General features: G+C 38.6%; 1 protein-coding gene across 7 annotated transcripts in view; it reads right to left on the bottom strand.

Moving 5' to 3' along the window:
- CDIN1 (CDAN1 interacting nuclease 1) overlaps nt 1-23944 on the bottom strand; it is a 216792-nt gene that overhangs the window by 115628 nt on the left and 77220 nt on the right. For 6 of the 7 annotated variants that reach the window (XR_006203656.1, XM_042942473.1, XM_042942472.1 and 3 more), the window contains exons 6-8: nt 9065-9144; nt 8661-8710; nt 2749-2816 (exon numbers count right to left, since the gene is read on the bottom strand). Coding sequence is in view for 6 of the 7 variants with exons in the window: in XM_042942473.1 (XP_042798407.1) it covers nt 2749-2816; nt 8661-8710; nt 9065-9144 (198 nt within the window). In the remaining variant the exon portion in view is untranslated. Of the gene's footprint in view, nt 1-2748; nt 2817-8660; nt 8711-9064; nt 9145-23718; nt 23784-23944 lie in introns of those variants that run through there. The other variant, XM_042942477.1, reaches the window with a different exon arrangement.

A 23944-nucleotide genomic window follows, 5' to 3' on the forward strand; every position in this document is an offset into this window, starting at 1 on the left:
TGGGTGGAAAATTTTAAATGGGATAAAAAGTTTCAGGGAAGTCATAATTCTTAAGGAGGGTTAACATGTAAAATAAAGAATCCTTGTCTTTTGAGAGTACTGGTCAGATTAGAAACCAACAGAATGAGAAAGAGAGAAAGAGAGGGAGAGACCTTACTTTGGCTTATAGAAGATTCAAAGTATAACAAACATGTTTGTAATGTCTCTGCAACAAAATTCAAGATGTATATACATATAAACAAGAAAACATCAGATTAGAGGCTTATTTATATACCAATATTTTTCTCCAGTTCACTTAAAATGATGATCTATGGGGGCACCTGGGTGACTTAGTTAAGCATCCGGACTCTGGATTTCGGCTCAGGTCATGACCTCATAGTTCGTGAGTTGGAGCCCCATGTCAGGCTCTGCACTGATACTGTAGAGCCTGCTTGGGAATCTCTCTATCTCTCTCTCTCTCTCTCTCTCCCCTCCTCCTTCTCCCCTGCTTGCTCTCTCTCTCTCCAAAAAAATTACATTAAAAAAAATAAAATGATCTATCTAAGTTTACCTGGCAAAGTACTTTATATCTAATTAATCACTGTGAGGGGGTATTTACAAGGTAAAAGAACAGCCCATAACAATCTTTCACACAAGGCTTTGAATTCTCATGTTTTAACCTGTAAATACACATGTAATAATTCAGCATTAAAATGCTTAAAGTGCATAGATAAAATTAACTTCTTTGTATGCTGATAAGGAGATGCTTAAAAACATTACATGGAGTCAGCTAAACATTCCATAACCCATTTATTTTAAAGATCAGTTAAGTATCACCTTTGGGTATGCTTCAATAAAATAATTATCTCTAGATCCTATAGCACAGAGAACTAGATGGGACACATCAATATTAAGTCCCCATTCTGAACTTGTATGCAAGTGCTAATGACTCTTTGGCCATGTTTCTGCACGCATGGTCTTTGTTAGCCAAGGTCAAACCAGTCTAACACAGTTCCCAGAACCAAGGGACTCAAAGGACCTGGAACTCAGTTAAGCCTTGGCTCTTCCTCCCTGTTGGGGTCTTCTAGTTCTCAGGAAGGAAACAGAGAAAAGCTAGGCTAAGCAAAGAAATGATGCTGAGGGCCTGACTACCCATAAGCAGATGGTGCTAAGAGTAATACCAAGCAGTCCTGAAAATCTGGTGGCTTCAAAACAGTAAAACAGATTTGGCCATGCTATATTGGCCACTATCTGAGTGATCAATGTGATCAGATACTTCATAACACTATCAGAACTCCATAGTTCTAAGACGTATGTCATGATGATGCATCATGGGTCATCCATTCCAACGGGTTCTGAGCCATTATATAGTCTATGTCTGATTAGATTTTTTCTGTAAGATGGTTTCTTCATTGTTTGTAGTTATCTTCAACGGACAGAACTAGGAAATATGGGTGCTATACACACACACACACACACACACACACACACACACACACACACACATCTGTATGCATATTTAATTTTTTAACCTAAGCCATGAGTTTATGCTTTTACTTCCAATATTTTTTATTAGATTTTAAAAGGTGATTTCTATCTAATTTACCCTTTCACTAGGCTGAACATTTCAGCTGTCCTTACATGAAAAACCTTGCTCCTTTTACATACTGAAATTTAATTCATTAATTTGAGGCCATTGTCCTAATTTATCAACTTTCCTTAGCCCCTATTAAAGAATATTTATGAGATCTCCTATCTTAAAATTATCAACAACCTTATAACACATTCAACTCCATTGTCTAGTTCATTAATAAAAATATTGAATACTAAGACTTAAAACAGACTTTTTGCAGGCTTGTCTTCAACATCCCTCCCCAGCTTGACATAAGACTATTTAATGGACTTTACTTGGTCAAATCTTTGTCCATTCTGGGACAAAGATCGTGTAATCCAATATTCTGTGATTTTTTTTTTTTTTCCTAAAAAAACACCCCACACTATGAAGACTTAAATATCTACATACAAACAGATGTGTAAAATGCACACTTGGGTCTGTATAGAACCTTTACAAATTACCACATTTACAATGGAGAAGAGGAATTAATTCACTGTAGAGTGCTTTATGGTTTCTGTGATCAGTTATCACATGTATACCCTTCAAGGCTTATTTTTAGTGCTTCACATGTTGAAAAAAATAACAATCTGTAGAAGGATCCTACATTGGCACATGAAAAGACACACGGCCATGTATACATGTTATATTTTTAAAAATCACACTACATGTATGGTGATCACACTAAATCTATCATATAAAAATAATAAAACCTTAATATCTGGCTTTCAAGGAAAACTATCCGATTCCACACATGAGACAAACATACCCAACATGAATTTTTCCAGCTACTCTTTTTAACATATAAAGCATCTTAGAGACAATATTTCTTGTGTTTCTTTTGCTCATCAGGCCTAGATTATGGCTAATACCTCATGACACCAAAAGTAATACTGCAACAGATATTAAAGCACTTTTTCAGCCACTTATTCTATAAAATATTAATTGCAAGCCTGTGCATGTGCTGTATAGACAGGGATTAGGTAACCGAGTTCCTGCTCAGTTCTAAATCAATGAAAGATAACGTGCACAGCATCAATCATCATCGTTCTCTCTTCCTTTAGCACATAGTAAGTGCAAGTGGAAGATTTTTAAAAATATATATTTAAGCACTCATGGAGATAATACAGGCTAGAGAGAATGTAAGTAATACTTACCTAGGAAAGACAGGCTTTTCTCCAGAAGCAAGTCTCTCAGCAGGACTTCATGCTCATGACCAATGGCACTGGACAGGTTAGTTAAGGACAGTAACACAGGTGGAAGTAGATCATTAAAAAGAAAATGCTGATACCAGGTCTCTACTTTCAGATGAAATGGAAAGTGGAGGTAATCATAGCAACGATTTCCACACTTAGCCCACATCTCTAAGGAAAGAGATTTCTATACATGCACCCTCATTTAAATGGTTCCATGGAATTTTCCTCTTTCTGTAACATTTACATGCCTTTTGACACATAAAGATTTGTAAATGGATGTGTACTTCGTCTTCTTTGAAAGGAGGGGGAGTCATTTTAAACATCCTTTGTACTATGTTAAAAATCCCTCAATTCAGGTTAGTACATTTATTGAGCACTTACTAAGTGCGGCAAAGTATCCCAAATTTCTAGCCCCTGTTCCACTTTCAGCCTGCTGCTGGTGGGCTTCTGCGAGGTGGGAAGCAGAACAGCCAATCTATTGAGAATTGTAGGTACTCTGGAAGGAGGTCATCCAGCAAAGGACTGCGGGTTGGGGTGCTGGTACAGAAGCTGTTTCAAGTCTTTCTATAGTGTGTTCCAGTGTACTCATATTATCATCTAACACAGAAACAGATACACACAGGCACATATAAATTCTCTGAGGGATTACTATAAGGTCGGCACTGTGTTAAGTGCCATATGTATGTTATTTCATGCTCAGTTATTATCATCCTTATTTCACAGATGAGGACACCAAGGCTTAGAAAAGAATCCGCACAAGTCCACACGGTTAATGTGTGGCAAAGCGGAGGACCTGAATGAGATCTCTACGAAGTCTTTGTTTGTGGCCTCCATACAACTTCTTGAAAAGTATTAAAATTAACTATGTGAAAATAATGGATACTAGCCAACAGTTCTTAAATACCATAGACTAAGCCTTGTTGCTAAACACTGGGGGTATCATCGTTTTTGTGGGCGAAGTCCTCAATAACTTTGGTTATTTTATTGTTATAGTGTCACAGACTCACTACATTCAGCTACTCATATATGCACATGCCATTTGTTTCCTTACCGTCTTAGTCGTTGACAACTCCATGCTGTTCAAACCAAAATGTAGGTGTCCTAGACTCCTACCTGTCTCTCACATTCCTCTCAGTTCGTCAGTAGCTCTTGTTGGTGCCAACTTACAACTAAATATGATACTTGCCAAATTTTTACGACTTCCTCTGCTGCCATCCCAGCCTAGCATTTCTTTAAAAAAATTTTTAAATGTTTATTTATTCATTTTGAGAGAGCGAGCACGCATGTGTGAGTGGGGGAGGGGCAGAGAGAGAGGGAGAGAGAGAATCCCCAGCAGGTTCTGCACCACCAGCACAGAGCCTGACATGGGGCTCGAACCCACAAGCCGTGAGATCATGAACCAAACCAAAAATCAAGAGTCGGATGTTTAACTGACTGAGCCACCCAGGTGCCCCTCTTTTAAAACAAAAAAAATTTAATTAAAAAAAAATTAATTCTAGTAGAGTTAACATACAGTGTTATGTCAGTTTCTGGTGTACAATATAGTGACTGAACACTGCCATACAATACACAGTGCTCATCACGACAAGTGCACTCCTTAATCCCCATCACCTAGTTCACTCATCCCCCCACTACCTCCCCTCTGGTAACCATCAGTTTGTTCTCAAAGTTAAGAGTCTGTTTCCTGGTTTCTCTCTCTCTCTCTCTGTTTTCTTTTTTTTCCTTGGCTCCTTTTCCTTTGTTTTGTTTCTTAAATGCTACGTATGAGTGAAGTCATAAGGTATTTGTCTTTCTCTGGCTGGCTTATTTCACTTAGCATTATGCTCTCTAGATCCATCCACGTCCTTGCAAATGGCAAGATTTCATTCTTTTTATGGCTGAACAATATTCCGTTTTGTGTGTGTGTGTTTGTGTGTGTGTGTGTGTGTGTGTGTACGCGTACGACACACACACACTGAATCTTCCGTATCCCTTCACCTGTTGACCGACACTTGGGCTGCTTCCGTATCTTGGCTGTTGTAAACAACGCTGCTATAAACATGGGGTGCAGGGATCATTTGAATTAGTGTTTTTGAATTTTGGGGGTAAATACCCAGTAGTGCGATCGATGGATCATAGGGTAGTTCTATTTTTAATTTTTTGAGGCACCTCTATACTGTCTTCCACAGTGGCTGCACCAGTGTGTGTTCCCACCAGCGGTGCACAAGGATTCCTTTTTCTCTATGTCCTCGCCAACACTTGTTATTTCTTGTCTTTTTGATACAGCCATTCTGGCAGGTGTGAGGTGGTGGCTCACTGTAGTTTTAATTTGCGTTTCCACTTGGGGTATCATCTAATTTAACTTTCACCACTACCACATGAGTAGGTACTACTCTTAGTCCCATTTTTATAAATATGGAAAGCAAAGTTCAAGAAGGCTGAGGAACTTGCTGAAGGTCCCATGGCTGGTAAATAATTAAATCAGGAATAGGACTTAGGGGTACCTGGCTGGCTCGGTTGGCAGAACAAGCGACTCTTGACGTCAGGGTTGTGAGTTCGAGCCCCACGTTGGGTGTGGAGATTACTTAAAAGTAAAATCTTTAAAAAAAGGAATGGAAGTTGGAATTCTGCTATATTTTCCAAAAGGATGCGCTTGCACAAAGTCTGAAAAGGAGTGTAATCCTATTCTGGTACTTTGACTCTATCAAGTGCATTTGGCAGTAATTATCTAATTCTCCATTGGGTAAGTCAATATGGTCACACCGCTCCTCAGCTTACCCCATCATGCACTGCAAGAGTCCAATTTAAATGAAATAAAATTTATGCATTATTTGTTAAAAAAAAAAAATTCCTAGAGAATCATCTGCCCTTTATCAACACATACAGGTTAATACCATTTAAATCATAATTCAAGAGATGAGGCCACTCATGTCCACCATCAAAATGTGCCCCAACTCATAACTGCATTTTTCCTTCTGTTGTCCCCTCTCTCCACTATGCACGTGGCTGTGCTTATTTAATTTCTAACTAGAAAAAAATAAATAAATAAAGGAACAAATTTTCAAATCATAAACTTTCACACATTTGCAGAGTCCACTGAAGACATCTGCTGAAGATCTCTCAATGGTTTCTCATTAGTAGGGGCATCCCGCATTTTAGAACTAAATTATTTACTTCTAATCCACATAAATGCGCTCTCACTTTTATTGTTGTAAATTATTCACATCTCAAATGTTGAATCATGAAACGGAGGTTACTGGTGGTACAGAAATGAAACCCACAGCATTTTAAGCTTCCTGCATCAACCTCTTTCCTTGGTGCTCAGTTTAAGTCTTTGGGTAATAGCTGGGTCCTGGAGTCACACTTTGGAAAGGTGAACTGGCTGGTTTCTCACACCTTTTGTGTCCGTGAATACATCTGTGGCAGGAAAGGTGTGGATGGGCATGGCTGTGCAGGAAAAAATGTAGAAGACACCAAAAGAAAAAAAAGAAAGCACAATGACAATGTATGTACTCTTTGCTACCGTGCTTTTCGTGATGTCTTATTTGTAAATGACCAATTTACTTTATTCTACTTACACAAATGTCTACATGTAACATTTACATAATGGAGTAAAAAGATTTTGCACCTATTCTATTTACTAAATGTGTACTTTCTTTCTCACAAAATGATGTAATTTACCGACAGTAAGCAATGTAAACATTACTAAATTATCAGAACAACATACAAATAGCATTTTCGCTCACACGGAAAACTAATTTTTATTCAGTGTGAAATAAAGTAATTCCTGTGGATCCATCTAGGAAACATCTATGCAAGCATATTTACATTACACGAAACTGCTACTACCTCGGTGCAAAAATAAAATCAGTTCTCTATAAATTTCCCAGCTTGTTTTATTTTGTGTGGTGAAAGCAATCACCGATTTGAAATTTTGCAAAGACATGCTTCTTGATTATGCTTTTCTTGATATAAACATATAAAAAACACAAAGTCTAGAAAACAAAGCTTATAAAAACAGTAATTTTACTGGCAATAGGCATAATGGAACTGCAAAATTATAATCTAGTCAGTGAATGCAATTTATAGACATACATCATTATCTTTATCAATTGAAACCATGTACTACATTAAATTCTATTGGCAATAACACAGCCAAAAAAGGAAAAGTGAATGATGGCAAAAATGTAAAGAAAATACTCTGAACAGAATTTATAATGCTCTATAAGCAGAAAACACTTAGACTTTGTCTATAATAATACCTATTATTGATGTATGGCAGTGACCATGGGGCAAAACTTGTAAATAACCTCACAAGCCATTTTCTTAGCCAGCAATACAGCAATCTAGTTTCCCGTAAGCATCTCAACTATTCCTGAAAAATAGCCTCTTGGCATTTACAAAGCAGTTGACTTCATACTTAGTCCATGCATATATAATTAGATAGTTATATTTAAAATCAATATGCAATCCTTCAAAAGACATTATGCTTTTAAAACCTTAACTTTAAATTGATTTTTAACTATTTTATGTGCTTTAAAATTAACATGTAATTCCGCCCCAGATACTCTGAGATGGTGTTAGTTGTTATACAAATGTGCTAAACTTTATCACTGTAGCAACATGAGGTTGGCACTCCTACAATTTCTAATGCTATCATTAATTTTATACTGAAAATAGAAGTATAGTTTCACTTTGGTCTAATAAAAAGGCAAGCTTATGGCAGGGCTGTGATTTTATTAATTTAAACTACATTGGTGGTGGGGGGGACACACTTGAAGAATAAATATATAAAGGACTATCATTTAGGTAGTGAATATTCTTACAAGAGGGCTCTGTTCAAAGATTGTTTTTCAAAGGGTAACTTTATAAAGAAAATGAGTTTCTTTACAAAAATTTTACGGAGTCTAAGACTTTGTGAAACAAGACGGGATATTAACACACACACACACACAGGACTTTTAACACAAAGCTTCCTGACTAGTCACACTGAGTCTCAAATAGTCAGAGTGCTACCCATACTCACAAAACCTATACTAGGAAGGCCTTTTACAGTATTAAGAAATGTGAGACACATGGACTCAGGTGGAATAGGATTTTCATTTAAAAAATTACTAGTTGTTTACTCTTTAAATAGCATTTTTCCACCAAGGGGTATCAAAATTCTCAGCACTGCCACAGTACTGCTAAAGGTATTGGTGGATAACGTCCTACTTCATGAAGTAGTGAATGTTTGCTCAAATCCCGTTTCAAGAAGAAAGTATTAACTCTTTAGTAATCTCATGTCTCTAATGAAGAGTGACTGGACACCTGTTTTTATAGCCTTAAATTCAGTCCAGGGGGAAAAATTAGCTTGGTTTCTCTCAAACTGTTTATTAGGGATCCAAATGGCAGCTTGGGCTGTAATCAGCATTTAAGCAACAAGAATCTACTGCCCTTTCAAAAGCGATGGCCTCCGTGGCATTTTAATCACTTCCTCCTTTAACTCCAGGCTCCACATTTATTCTAGGGAACTCAACTGAATTTGGCTCATTTTGTATGGAATTTCGTTCTCTCTTTTTTCAGTGTTCACTGGATTGGTGAGAGACATTCCCAGACAGTAGGCCACGTGCTTCATGATTCTGTCCCTTTAAACTCCCTGAAAACGAAGCAGTTTGAGATAACGTGTGAATGTACAACTGCTGAACTGACAGCCTCCCGTGGCCCATCTGATTTTCCTTAAGCTGTAGAAAAGGATGGTCTGCAGTGACCCTCCAGTTGATTGAATGTAAAGTAGAAGGGTATGAAATGTGTTTTGTGAAGCAGAACTTTATGTCAGGTTAAAGCTAGACACATCTCCTCCACTGAGTCTGAGCTCGTCAATTGTGCACCTAAAATTTTATGGGAAAGGATACTGTTTGATGCAGTCTACCAGTGGTCCATAACAGCAGTCGTTCACGATGCACTGTGGATAAAACACAGAAGGGGGTCTGGGGTGACTATGAAAAGGGTTACCGTTAACTAGTATCCTAAAAGCAGTCATTATTTTCCTTGAAAAAATAAAATAAAAAAAAAAACCCAGCTATCAAAAGGCTGTTAAGATTTAATCACAGAAAACAAAAATCGCATGCTTTTTATTCACTATAAAAGCAAGCTATTAAAAAGTGAAATGCTCTTCTCGCAAATATTGCATTGCCATTTATGGTGCACCCTGACCTCAGTGATAGTTTATGATGACAGTAATTAAATGAGGTTTAAAATCCTTTACTCCGCTAGGCAGATAGCACTGCCACTGAAAATAGACAGCTGTGATTAATACCTGATAGACCTGATTTGCTAGAACTCCATCTGGAATCTGAGAAGGGTCCCGTAGCATACTATTTATAACAGACTTGGAGGCTGTAGGAGAAAAGAGATGAACTGTTAACAGTCAACATACTTCTAATGCAGCATGAGGACTGACATGTACCTATATACACACAAACTATGCAAATGAAAACATTACTGATACTAATAATTTTTTCCTTTTTTTTTTAATCGAAGGGAAGCTTTTAATTAGACCATTTTGCCAAGTTTATAAGCCACACTGCCAGATTTGAAGATGACCTAATTTTTCCAAGGTAAATTAACAAGTACAGACCTAAAGCATATGTCTCCTTGCAGATCAATTAGCTCTGGAAAAGCCCGCTTGGGGAAAAAACACAACATGAACAATCAGAGAAGAAATGTTTACCTTTTGCAGGTTAAGTATTTTCTACCTAAGCAGATGTACATGGAGAACTTAGTGAAGGCAGGTCGGATTTCAATGATGTCAATAAAAACAACTTTTAGCCACGAAAGCATCTCTGAATTCTAAACCTTTCTAAAATAATTCTCATCAATTGCCACAAAATATTATGTCCTGGTCCCAGATGAGAAAAGTAGGTAAAACTGACTAACAACTGAAAGAAACTTAAGGAAGGAAAAAAAAAAAAAAAAAAAAAAAAAAAAAATATATATATATATATATATATATATATATATATATATATATGTGAATTTTATCCCAGAATATGCCTCCTCATATCCAACTGTAAATTAAATTGACCTTACCCCAGGAAGTACTACAGAAGAAAGGCTAGGGGAGGCATCTAACGGAAGAATGCTCTATCAGATCATACCCTTAGCAAATGGAGGCAAGAGATTCTGGCCCTGCTGTTTTCTGTAGGCATGTGGAAGCCAAGATAACCAGAACTCCTCTTCCTCTGCAAGGGAAGAAGGCAAGCCTCTAAATTAAAACTAAGTCAAGTGGTGCCTAGGAATCAATCCTTCCAAGTCCTCCAATGGGATGATTCCCAAACATCCAGCAAAACGGCTTAGGGTCTATCCACACAAACACGAACTGAAATGCATATTGGACAATTCTCTAGTTAATAGAATGAACGCAGACCACAGATCAACATCAATCACATGGAGATGATTTTAGTTTTTTTTTTTTTTAGATTACTATGTTCTTTATCAAGTTCAACACCATAAGAACACTGACAGATATGATAAATGTTAGTAAATACTGTGTAAAGAAATAAGGAAATTACATCTTTTTCACTTAAGCACAGCACTGAGTCCACAAAGAAAAAAATGCAATACACTTTTTAAAAATTATTTCCTATTGTTTAATTATTTCCTATTCTGCACGCTTATAACAACGTTTACATACTTAGCCATTTGTAAACATGTGTTTGTAACCGCAAGTGTAGAAGCCATATCTGGAATCCTAAAAAGAGCATCATCACCAGAGTAATACTAGCCAGCCCTATCTCTACAACTAGCTCTTCAGCCTGGGCAAAGTTGTGGAACACGGAACCTCTCAGGCTCACGGTCTTCTGTAGAAAATGACAATACTATCTAAGCGAACCACCTTCAACCTTTCTCGTGTGCCTCAGGAGAAAAAAAGCAACAATGGCTGTCTTGTTGATGTTGTCAAGTTTAAGTGATAGCAAGAACCGAATCAGGGGCACCTGGGTGGCTCAGTCGGTTAAGCATTGGACCTGGGCTCAGGTCATGTTCTCACAGTTCGTGGTTCGAGCCCCGTGTCGGGCTCTGTGCTCATAGCTCAGAGCCTGGAGCCTGCTTTGGATTCTGTGTCTCCCTCTCTCTGCAACTCCCCTTCTCATACTCTGTCTCTCTCTCTCTCAAATATAAATAAACACTAAAAAAAAAAAAGAACCAAATCAAAGTTAGGCATTTGCTTCACATAAGCTTAAGTTAGACTTTATTATCTCTGTAAAAAATGACCATGGCTATGTGGTACAAATACTGGGAAAATGAAACAGCCAATCTTGTCACTGTAAAAGAATAGATTATTGCAAAAACAGTGTTAAATAGATAGTAATGCACCTGCTAACTTCACTCGATTTTCCCAACTTAATTCTAAGGCCTGGCCAGCTGGAGGGGACCAAAGCAGTTGCTCATGCATTTGGTGACCTTCTCTGAGGGTTCTCTCTCTGGTTGGCCCCTCAGTTACCAGACAGTAATGACAGACACATTCTTTTAAGGTACCCATGATGCCATACTATGTCTCCAAGAAACAACAGCACCTTCCCCACATGTACTTGGTTATAACTAAGATGTTCTACTGTTCTTACACCATATAAGGAAAAGATTATCAATCTATAAATGGACAGATAACATGATCAAAAGTTCTATCCTTTGGAAAATTACTGACCGCATATCAAACTGTATGATAACTCAAGGCAAACCATAGATCAAAGGCTCTTTTTTAAATAGAGGAGAGAAGGGGCGCCTGGGTGGCTCAGTCAGTTGTGCATCCGACTTGAGCTCAGGTCATGATCTCACAGTTCATGAGTTTGAGCCCCATGTCAGGCACTGTGCTGACAGCTCAGAGCTGACAGCTGCCTCAGATTCTGTGTCTCCCTCTCTCTCTGCCCCTCCCCCACTCTCACTCTCTGTCTCTCTCTCAAAAATAAATAAATGTTAAAAAATGTTTTTCTTAAATAGAGGAGGTAAAATACTCTAGGATATAAGAAGATGAAGTCACTTATTTTGTGAGAGAAGAAAAGTAAATATTATAGAAAAAAGAAACTAATGACGTCGTAATTTTCTTCACAATATAAATTTTTTGAATAGTGCTTATCAGAACTAAGAATCATAGCCAATAAGTTTTTTTTTAATTTTATTTTATTTATTTTATTTTTTTTTTAACATTTACTTATTTTTGATACAGAGAGAGACAGAGCATGAACGGGGCAGGGTCAGAGAGAGAGGGAGACACAGAATCTGAAACAGGCTCCAGGCTCTGAGCCATCAGCACAGAGCCTGACACGGGGCTCAAACTCATGGACCGCGAGATCGTGACCTGAGCCAAAGTTGGGCACTTAACCAACTAAGCCACCCAGGCGCCCCAAGTTTTTTTTTTTAAATAGCCTGAATATATTGAATAGAACACTATTCAAATCAGAGAAAGCTTGTGAGAACAAGTCAATCATTTTAAATTGAATACTAAAAACTATGTATTGAATCCACATTCATTTTAAACTCAGTAAAATGTCTTTTCCTTTCCCTATTTTTTAGAGCAAGACAGAAAGTGATAATAAATAGGGAGTCAAGGCCTTGGCCACAGACCCAGGATATGGTTGGCCCCCATTTGCAGATTTTAGCACTTAAGCTTCATAAAAGTCTACCTGTGTCTCAGATCCAAGCCAGAGAGTGCAAACTTACTTTTACACACATACACTGAAGCTAAGAACCGCCAGAGGGATGAGCAGTATCAAACAGGTAAGGAAAGGCAGTTGGACAATCCTGGAATGGCTAAGAACAAGAAGGGCTCAAGGAAGCCAGGGCCTTTCATACAAGCTGTCCCTGGGCCAGCTACTACCTAAGCCCACGTTGCATCCATCTTTTTTGACCATATGTAGACAGGAGGCTTAGGTCTTCCATAACCTTTCCTAGATGCATTCATCTGTTGATTTTTCAGTTCACCCCTGTCACTGCTTCAATCGATTGCTAGAATTTCAACTTTCTACCAACCACGTATAAGGCAGGAATACATGAGTCACTTGGGGCTACATGCACAAGGACAGGAGAGAACTGGTACCTGTTAAAGCATGCTACAGAAGACAGGCAATAGGCAATGTCTGGACTAAGGCATAATGCTGAAGATTATGATCTGCTTTCTGTGTAATATTTCTTTTTTTTTTTTTTAAGTTTGTTTAACCTGAGAGAGACTGAGACAGCACGTGTAGTGGAGGGGCAGAGAAGAGAGGGAGAGAGATAATCCCAAGCAGGCTCTTTGCTGCCAGTGCAGAGCCCAATGCAGGACTCGAACCCACAGAACTGGGAGATTATGACCCAAACTGAAACCAAGGGTCAGAGGCTTAACTGACTGGGCCACCCAGGCACTCCTGCTTTCTGTGAAATATTTCAAGAGCCAAAAAAAACAAACATCCGTGCACCCACCACTCTGACTTAATGTCTGGATCTTCAATTAAATTTACCTTAGATAGTCTAATATTAATTTGTGTAAACTTTTTTATTTATCAGTCTTGCTAGAGGTCAGTTCATTTTTTCTAGTATTTTTAAGAAACTAAATTTTGGTTTCATTGATTCTCTCTACTGCTTCATTCCTTCCAATTTCATTTAATTCATCCTTTTGTCCTCATTATTTCTGGCTTTCCACTTTGAGTTCATTGTATTATTCTTTTACAGACTTACTATCTTTGTCATATAAAATTTTAATCTTTTAACATATACTTTTTAAGGCTATAATTTTCCCTCTAGATTCTGCTTTAGCTACATGCTCCAAGTGTTCTTCTTATTTATTTATAAATATTTTATAGCTTCCATTATGATTTTATCTTTGATCTATAAATTATTTAAAAATTTATTCCAAATTTCTAATTTGACCATACTGGTCAAAGTATGTGATGCTTATATTCATTTGGGGGTATCTCTTTGACTTCCTTTGGCGTCTTCATTTGCAATCAATTTTTATAAATATTTTACAGATCTTAAAAAATAATAAAGTTCCTAATTTTCAGATACAGGGTTCAGTTATGCCTAGTAGGCCAAGATTTTTCATTGTATTATTTAAATCTTCTGTATTCTTCTTATTTTTTCATTAATTTTAAACAGACCCATATCTAATCTAATCATAACTCTTTTGTAATTCTGAGTACAGTTGACCCTTAATCATATGGGGGTTAGGGGCACCAACCCCCTGTGTGGTTAGCAGTCCCACATATAACTTCTGACTGCCCAAAACTTAACTACTAATAGCCTACTGTTGATAGGAAGCTTAACTGATAACACAGTCGATTAGCACATTTTACGTTATATGTATTACATACTATATTCTTACAATAAAGCTACAGAAAAGAAAATGTTAATAAGAAGATCATAAGGAAGTGAAAGCATATTTACAGTACTACACTGTATTTATTTTAAAAAATCAGCATATAAATGGACCCATGCTGTTCAAACTCATGTTGCTCAATGGTCAGCTACATAAGGAATTTAGAATGCACTCACTCCAATCAGGAAGCCCCGCTTCCCCATAAGCCTGCATGTTATTGTGTCTATTGTTTTTATCTAACCACCTTGTTGGTAAACATTAAGTCCTTAGTTTTTGTGAGGGCTAATTTTATGCCAACTTGACTGGGCCACAGACAGGGTGCCTAGATGTTTGACAAAACGTTATTCTGGATGTGTCTGTGATAGCGTTTCTGGATGAGATTCACAATTCACATTTGAATTGGAGTAAAGCACATTGCCCTCACCAAGGTGGATGGGTTTCATCCAATCAGTTGAAGGCCTGACCAGAATATAGAAGATAAGTTTTTTCTGGCCGATTGCCTTCAATCCGGGACATCAGTATTTTCCTCTGGACTCAAACTAAAATACTGGCTGCTCCTGGATCTCAAACTTGTAGGCCTTTGGACTGGAACTAAACCATTGGCTCTACTGGGTCTCCAGCTTACCTACTGTAGCACTTGGGACTTTTCAGCCTCTATTATCACATCAGCCTATTCTTTATAATAAATCTCTCTCTCTCCATATACATATATACATATACCACACATAACTGGTTCTGTTTTTGAGTACTCCAATGGTCTCTATTTTTTTACATGTTTGATACTTACTTAGATTTATGAACATTTGCCCATTTCCTCTTTCAGTATTGCTTTTTGAATTCAGCTCTCTGCTTTTGTATTCAATATCTTTGCTAGTAAAGCACCTATGTATTCATTCTTTCAGATGGGACCAATGAATAGTAAAATCTCTTAGTCTTGTTTTGCCTGAAAATAACTTATTTCTCACTTTTGAATGATAATATAGCTGGGTATAGAATTATAAACTAAGAGTCATTTTATTTCAACCCTTTGAAGATACGAGTTCACTGTCTCTTGACATTTGTTATTGATAAGAACTCTCCTGTCAGTTTAATGATAATCCCCATAGAATTAATTTGTCTTTTATCTCTGGCTCTTTTAAAATTTTTCTTTGATATTCAACAGTTTCATCACTGTGTGCCTGGACATGGCTCTTTTAATTTAAGTTTGCTTGGAATTAGCTGTTTGATGAACTTACGCATATATGCCCTTAACCAGTTTGAAAATTTTGAGCCATTATAACCTGGGCTTCTATTCTCTCCTTCTGGAACTCTTATATTAGACATCTATCAGAAGGCCTTATTACTGTCTCCTATGTTTCCTACTCCTATAAAGTGTTACTTCCTTTCTATTCATCTCTTTTGTTATATACTAAAAGTGCTTTCCTTAGAGCCATCCTAAAATTCACTAACTTTTATTCTAATTCTTCTAATTTTCTTCTAATCTTTTTTCTAATCTAACACTTCACTCATCTAATGAGGTTTTCACTTCACAATGATATCATTTCCAAATTTTATTGTTGTTTTTTTCCAAATCTATCTGCTCTTTTTTCATACTAATTTCTATTCTTTCCATTATCTAGTTAGTTTTTAATTTATTTGATCAGCTTATATAATTTTTTTGGTTTTAAAATGTCATCTTATAGATTTTCTTATCTCCAGTTCATGGTATGCAATTTCTCTATCTGCCTCCCTACCTACCTATCTTCTATGTAACGTAACGTTACATAACATATAACATATAACATATAACATATAACATAACATAACATAATATAATATAACATAACATTAGTAGTGTTCTCCTCACTTGGTTTGTAAATTGTTAGTATGAACTTAATTTCAGCAAGAATTGTTTGACCTGCACTGTGGAAATAACCATGACAGTGTAGTTTCATGTTTACTTTTGCAGAGACCAGTTTTATTACTGATTTCTGAACTTGGGCTTCCTGTACTATAAACAAGAGCCCAGGTTTAAACCCAAACCCACAAATGGTGCTGACCTATTTCTAGTTTCTCTCTACAAATGCCCCACAACTCAAGACCATATATAGGAGGCAAGCTTCCTCATCATTTTCTCCAGGCAAGTGGTATTTCCCCAGCCCTTTCCCCATGGTTTGGGCTGTCTGTGGAGGTTCACTTCCAGCTCATCGTTGTGCATCTTTCCCTCTGGGGAATTAAAATCTCAGCCCCAACTCCTCCTGTCCTTTTCTAAAGCTAACAACTCTACAAAGTGGCCCTACAAAGTGAGAGCCCCAGTTTACCAATCTGAATATACATTCTCTCTCCATTCCTTACAACTAGAGATTGAATTCCTTTTGTTTGAACTTGGTTTTGTATTTTAAAAGATTTTTGTTTGTTTCTTTCTCCAATCATTTCTTATGTCTTTGTCATGGAAATATGGCCCATCAACAAAAAGCTCCTTCTGCTATGTTGCTGAAATTTTTAGAAACTTCTTAGTAAATTCCAGGGAAAGCCTGTTTCCTTGTTAATTTCTGTGGAGTTAAACGTTATTTAAATATATAAAGAGAAGATCCTTTTGACAAATTGGAGCCACAAACAACAGAGAGAAGGGCAGGTGGCCAATAAGTGGGTAGGTTGTAAAGTGGAGCCACCTGTGTCACCTCCAAAGTCCGCTCTGCTGTGGAGGGTCTGGCTGGGCCAGAGAACAGCAGGAGGGTCACTGGTGGCTAGAAAATGAATTGTTACCCTGACTCCTCCAAAGGCTGCTGCCACGTCACAGGCCAAAGTATCATGATAATCGTCAAGCTTCACAACTCGTTTCTGCGGTTTGAGAATCGGTTCCATCAAACTGTCAAGTATAAACCCATGTTTTTGGAGGGGGAGGCTTTAAACAATAAGCTCTTAACATGCTCATGATTTGGCAGTTTAAGCTGGCTTAATGGAGATAGCTTCTCTTAGCGTGACATGGCTTGGAGTGGATTATCTGGGTGCTGGAGGGTTCCCTTGGATCACGACTCACTCACACGTCTGGCAAATCTGTGCTCGCTTCCACCTCAGCCGGAACTACGAGTGAGGCACCTTGATTCCTCTCCATGTGGGCCTCTCTAAGGTCTGCCTGAACTTCCTCTTGACAAGGGTTCCAAGAGCAAGCACCCCAGGGAAGCAGGCAGCAGCTTACAGTTCCTTGTGACCTAGCCTCAGATGTCACACAAGACCATGTTTCTTTACATCTTCCTCAAAAAAGGAAAAAAATGTGCCTTCTGAAAGCAAGATGAACTTGGAAAACTGTGCAGTCTGACACTTTCAAATGGAGAGGCAGCATGGAACGGTGGTTACTAGCTGAGCCTACAATCAAGCAGACTGGCCTGGTTCTTCCACCCACTAGCTCCATCATCTCAGCAAGTTAATTAATGTCGGTGACCCTCAGTTCCCTCGTCTGTAAAAGAGTGTAACACCGGTGCTTACTTTGCTGGGCTGTTGTAAAGATGAAATAAAATAACACACGAAGCACATTTAACATGCTCCTTCAGACTTGGGCAGCTGAAGCTGTCATCCTATTGCTTTGGCTGAGTTAGATCATGGCGCGGCATGCATTCTGCCTCTCAACACTGCATTATCAATACATACGTCACTCGTTACCTTCTATTGTCAAGAAGGTAAAAGAAGAAAGACTTCATGAGATATGTATAGAGTCGGGGGGCTGTTCTTACCAAGTATATGATTGCCGCAGCCTTGGAGAGATAGCCAGAAGTGACTCTGTCCAACAGGCAAAATTGGACAATGCCAGATTCTCCCTTCTTACACGCCACCCCTGCCACGCCCCTCTGTGGCAGTCAGGGTACAATGCGGAATCCCATCTGTCCTTGTGAAAGAACCTGGGAGAAGTCCTTCACACATTTGTGTGTATTAGCTCACCGTGCTCTCACTCCATGGAGGGGGGGTGGGGGACAGCGGCTGTATTTTAAATCTTGTCTATCACCACATAAGGAGGTTTTTTCCCCTTACTTCAAGCACCAGCAATCAAGCACGTAGAGACTTTCCCCCAAGTCACTGACATCACACCCATCTTTATAACTCTTCCTTTCCTTGGCGTAAGCTCAAATAAGCGGTGAGCCACTGCTGGAAGGAACTGGGGCAAATAAGCAGCTACATCCCCTATGCTCTGAAGGTCCCCGGAAATCCTGCCCGCTGCCAAGAGTGCCTTTTGACTAGGTTACACCTGAGGTAAAACCGAGACTAGACCATATCTCACTGGGGCCTCTGATCTAAGGTCACAAATAGGTTGAAGCACAACAGGTGAGCCAGCATGGGGCTGACTGTGTACTGGCTGGCAGCCAGCAGGAGGAGAAAAAGGATGAAGTAAGAGATGGATGCTACTGCGATAAAGACGAGACCGGCCGTGTGGAAGGAAACTGACGTGCAGACAGAGAGTGCTGTGAGGACCTAGTTCTCCCTCCAACAAGAAAATACAATCGTTGCAGTTAAACAGTTTGTGGGGAAATGCAGCTGCTCCCAGAGTGCACCAAGAGTTTGCCTTTTCACGCAGCTCCTGCAGAGGCTGGGCTCCACAACGGCTAAGCCTAAACTACCAGCTACAATCTAATCTCTTTAAACGCTGGCTCAAGGCCTTTGGCCATCCAGGTTTAAAGGTCCCAGGTTACATGTCCATGGGAGCTGGCCTGCCAATGTCTTTTCTGGACATTTTGAATATTGCCTGTGGCCTGCAGGAGCTTCCTTACTCTTGCAGTTGGAACTATTTCCCCTGGACAATTCCAGGCAGCCCACTAGCTCTCTCACCGCACAAAAGTGATCTCTAAAGCAGTCTAATCCCATCTGACAATCTACATCAGCACTATCTTTTAACATGAGGGAATCTTATAGGGGCAAATTAAATTTTGCTAACTAGCACATATCATGTAAGAAATAACTTCAACTACAGTCATCAAATAAAAAAGGTATCATGGGGACGCCTGGGTGGCTCAGTCAGTAAAGAGTCTGACTCTTGATTTCGGCTTGGGTCATGACCTCACAGTTCGAGAGACAGAGCCCCACCTCGGGCTCTGCGCTGACAGCATGAAGCCTGCTTGGAATTCTCTCTTTCTCTCTCTCTCTCTCTCTCTCTCTCTGCCCCTTCCTTGCTCGTGTGCATGCTCTCTCTCTCTCAAAAAATAAATGAACATTAAAAAATAACATAAAAAACAAAATGTTTCAAAGAAGTTATTATGTAAAGGCCAAGAGGAAGATGTCTCTAAAACAGGAGTCTACACACTGATCAGATTCTTGTTTCAGGCCACTACACACCATCAATTCTTATGCCATAAACATACACTCAACAAGTATTTATTAAGCATCTGATTAATGCCAGGAGTATACTTAATTCCACCCCTCCTACTCAGCCACCTCCAATTCTACTCTCCAAATCTGGAATGTTCTTCCTTATCTTTCCCTCAGCCAGTTCAATTCTCACCTCTTCCAGCAAAATTCCCCCTTGTTTCCAATCTACTTGTTCTCCCCTACCTCATATAGGGGAGGGAATTCATACCATTTCCCAATCATTTGGCATTTGATTACACATTACTTTGTCATCTGTTGACAGAAGATTGATCAAGATGCCAAGACATGAAACCACGACACGCTTAAAAAAAAAAAAAAAAAAATCTGGGACACCTGGGTGGCTCAGTAGGTTGAGCGTCGGACTACGGCTCAGGTCATAATTTCACGGTTCATGAGTTCAAGCCCCAGATCGGGTTCGATGCTGTCAGTGTAGAGCCCACTTAGGATCCTCTGTCTCGCTGTCTCTCTCTGTCCCTTCCCTGCTCACGCTCTCTCTCAAAAATAAATAAAACATTAAAAATTTTAAAAATCTTAAGGAAAAAGGGATGTTCAGCACGATATAGAAAAAAAGATGCTGCATTTTCTTAAGGTTATCTGTAAGTATCTGAGGGCTTTTTCATGGAGGATTAAGTTCAACCTCTGGTCACCCCAAGAAGATAAGAGATAATTTTTACAAGTTTATTACTGGTTCTGAAGGTAGAAGGTTTCAGATTTCAAGCTTGGTTTTCAGTGGTCCTATATTGGTCTGGTCTACATAAATCCTGCTTAACCTTTTCTTTCATTATAGCCCACCGAAGGAGATTTTTTAGACATTTTTTCCTTAATTTTCCCCCTTGAAATTTTAATGCCACAAGTATATGGCATATCTGTTAAAGTGATATCACTCCATTTGAGAACACGTGGCTCATGTGGAGGACTAAGGAACAGTTTATGTGAGGTTGCTCAGCAAGCTGCTTACCAGCAGAAATATTTCTGTTATCATCTCAAAGTTGTTCTATATGAGTTACTCCACAAACTGCTGAATGAGTTACTAATGAACTACTCAAAATTCAAGCCCTGCCTATATTCCCTACTGTTACAGTAATTTTTAGTCCAATGGATTTTGCTTAATTTGAACTTTTCTCATTATGGATGAGTAGGTCTTAAAAAAAATAAATACAGGGGCGCCTGGGTGGCTCAGTCGGTTGAGCATCCAACTTCAGCTCAGGTCATGATCTCACAGTCTGTGAGTTCGAGCCCCGTGTCGGGCTCTGTGCTGACAGCTCAGAGCCTGGAGCCTGTTTCAGATTCTGTGTCTCCCCCTCTCTGCCCCTTCCCCGCCATGCTCTGTCTCTCTCTGTCTCTCAAATATGAATAAACGTTAAAAAAAATTAAAAAAATAAATAAATAAAATAAAATAAATACATACACACACACACACACACACACACACACACACATCTTTCAGAAAGTTTAGACTAAAAACATGTAGGACACAATGGGTCCTTAAATGTTGACAACATCTAATGCCACGTCTCTCAAAGAGAAGAGTGCTTAACGCTGGCATAGGCATGTGAAATGACTTTCTGAGCACACAAAACATTTTTTTTCTTTAGCAGTTATGGATTATTTTTATAAGTACTTTCTGTGTATGGCAAGAAATTCTAGTTTATCATTTAAGGTAGAATTATAAATTTCCTCTCTAAAATAGAATTAAACAACACTTAAAAATTTTCAAATAAATATAGTATATTTATTATAGTACATGTGGTACAATGCAGATATGGAAAAACTGTAAATGTATCCAAATTTCTAAAATTTCAGAAACACTAGTTTAATATTTGTACAAAGTCAGCCGAGTATTCAGGAAGGTGGGTGTTACTCAGTCTACCCTACAGCAAGTTTTCATTTCTAAAAATGAACAATAGCCAACATTTACTGAGTGCATACTGTATGCTAGGAATCATTTTAAGCTCTGCACAAGTATTAATTCATTGAATGCTCAGAATATATCTCCAAGGTGGCTATCCACATCTTAGAAATGAAGAAATTAAGACACGAGGAATTTAAATAATTTCCCAAAGTCCCACTCCCAGTCAGTGGTGGAGCCGTGATATAAATAAACATAGTCAGTTGGGATCATAATTACCAGTCTGTTCTTCTTCGGCACTATTCCCTCATGGTTTTCAAAAGTAACCGGAAATGTTCTAGATTAATGCATCCTAATTCCACAAATAACTCAAGTTTTCCAATGGTATTCCTCCTCCCTCCTAGACCTCCCTCCAATTCAAATATTAGCCATTACAATTTCAATACACTTAGGGGCGCCTGGGTGGCTCAGTCGGTTAAGCGTCTGACTTCAGCTCAGGTCACGATCTCACAGTTCCTGAGTTCGAGCCCCACATCGGGCTCTGTGCTGACAGCTCAGAGCCTGGATCCTGCTTCGGATTCTGTGTCTCCCTCTCTCTCTGTCCCTCCCCCGCTCACACACTCTGTCTCTCAAAAATAAATAAACATGGAAAAAAATTTAAAAAACAATTTCAACACACTTAGTGTTCCAGATAGAACAAATATACGTCCACAAAAAGAAGCTGAGCTCTCTGGTCCTAGCTTATGGGAGCTCAGCACATCAAATAACACTGACAGTTGAGTCACAGGTGAAAAGAAGGCTAGCTCAAGGTCAGGGGAGAAAGCTGATAGCAGCAAAGACCTGCCAAAATTTCCTGGGGTAGCCAAAAACCTGGCAAGATCACAAATATCTTATATATAAAAAGAAAGAAAATGGATGCTTCTATAGGTGACACCACAGTGGCTGCTGGTATGACCAAGTTTACCTTATTCAGTGAGGCAGCAGTAAGTCTCTGCTTTGCTAGCTGACTTCGAGAAGCCTCTCTCACAATTCCCTCTGGTAGCCTGCTCATTTATATCTCTTGTGTTTCCATTTGCTGGCAAAGACCCATACCCCATCATGGTGTCTGCCTCGGTGCATAATTAGAAGGCAGTTAATTCTAAGTCATTAAAAGTGTTGCCCAGGATTGGAAGGATTCATGGAAAGGGAGAGAGTACGCAGGGCATGAACGTGTGTACTTTTCTGACAGGCCCCTAACCTAATGAGAACAGTACAAACTAAACTTCAGATTTCTTAAATTTTAGGAGGGGGCAGATGGAGAAACAGAGAGGAAATTTTAAGATAACTTAAAAAAATATGAAAATTCACACACTTTCAGTACAGTGAAAGAAACATTTCCTGGGAACTAAGCCCATGTGACTAATTACAGCCAGGGACAGCGCTTCTATTCAGAAATAACTTTCGTCTAATTCTCCTGAGAAAAATCTCAACAACTTTCAAGGAAAACACAGCTATTCAATTTCTGCCCATTATCCAACACAGAGATCTATCTTTCAAATACTTTATTAATTACAGGGGGGAAAAAAAAAACAGGTCAAAATTCTCTGTATCAGACAACCTAAGCAATGAAAGCAAAGTAGGGTCAGTCTCTTTTTAAGAACAAATACCATAAAAATATCCCACCAGGTTAGAATATTTTTGCAGAGGTTTTGAAATTCTCGGAGTTTTCGAGAAAGCCTATATTTTGGTCCCTCAAGCAAACGAGCTATTCATTTAAATGAACAAGTTAGTAGCCTGATCTAAAAATAGCTGTACAATTAACAGTGTACTATATAATTAAAATCCGTATATCATTAAATTATGCGGACGTTAACTTCACTATGAATTCTTTATGTAATGAGACAGTTAAAAGATACATTTCTTCAGTTGTAATTAATCTTTCAGCAAGTCCGCTGAGCACAATGGCAGCACAATACTGTGCCAAAGTGAGAGATAGGGTTTACAAAGAGTCATGCTGCAAGCTCTTGGGGCTTCTGGAAACAAAGTGTGTTAAGGGAGAAGTGCAATTAGTCTCCAAAGGGAAGTTACCAGCCACACTCGTTCTGTATGCATCACCTTTGGACGCCCCAAATGACAAATCAGTGCTGGAAAGTATTCCAAAGAAAGCAGATAATATACATTTTGTACCCTTGGCAATTTGCTACCGTGGCCATGGTCAACAGAACAAGTTGAAGAAAGGGATGAGGAACTTAATACATTTTTAAGAACTAAAGAAATTACTTCTACAGTGCAGCAATTAAATGGAGATTAAAAGAACCATTTAATTACATTTTTTGCTGACTTTAGCAGAAAAAAAATTAATAGTCACGAATAAAAATGAATATGAACCAAAAACATCTATAAATTAAGCACCATTATGCAAGGAATAATAAAGAACATTCACATTTAGATTATCACATACAGCTGCAGTATCCAAGCTTGGGGTATTTCTGTGGCCTCATGAACTTCTCTCTTCCTGTTCCTGTGCTATGAGGGGAAGAAGGGTTGATGTGAGAACAAAGTACTGTCAGCAATCTACCCTTTAAACTGCTCAGACCTGGAAGGCACACTCATTGCTTTATTTCTTTGCTCATTTTTCTCCAAGATTGGTACATCTGAAATACCTTTCTACAGATCTATACAGCACT

The sequence above is a fragment of the Panthera leo genome, chromosome B3 (genome assembly GCF_018350215.1).
Source record: "Panthera leo isolate Ple1 chromosome B3, P.leo_Ple1_pat1.1, whole genome shotgun sequence".
NCBI classification, from domain to species: Eukaryota; Metazoa; Chordata; class Mammalia; order Carnivora; family Felidae; genus Panthera; species Panthera leo.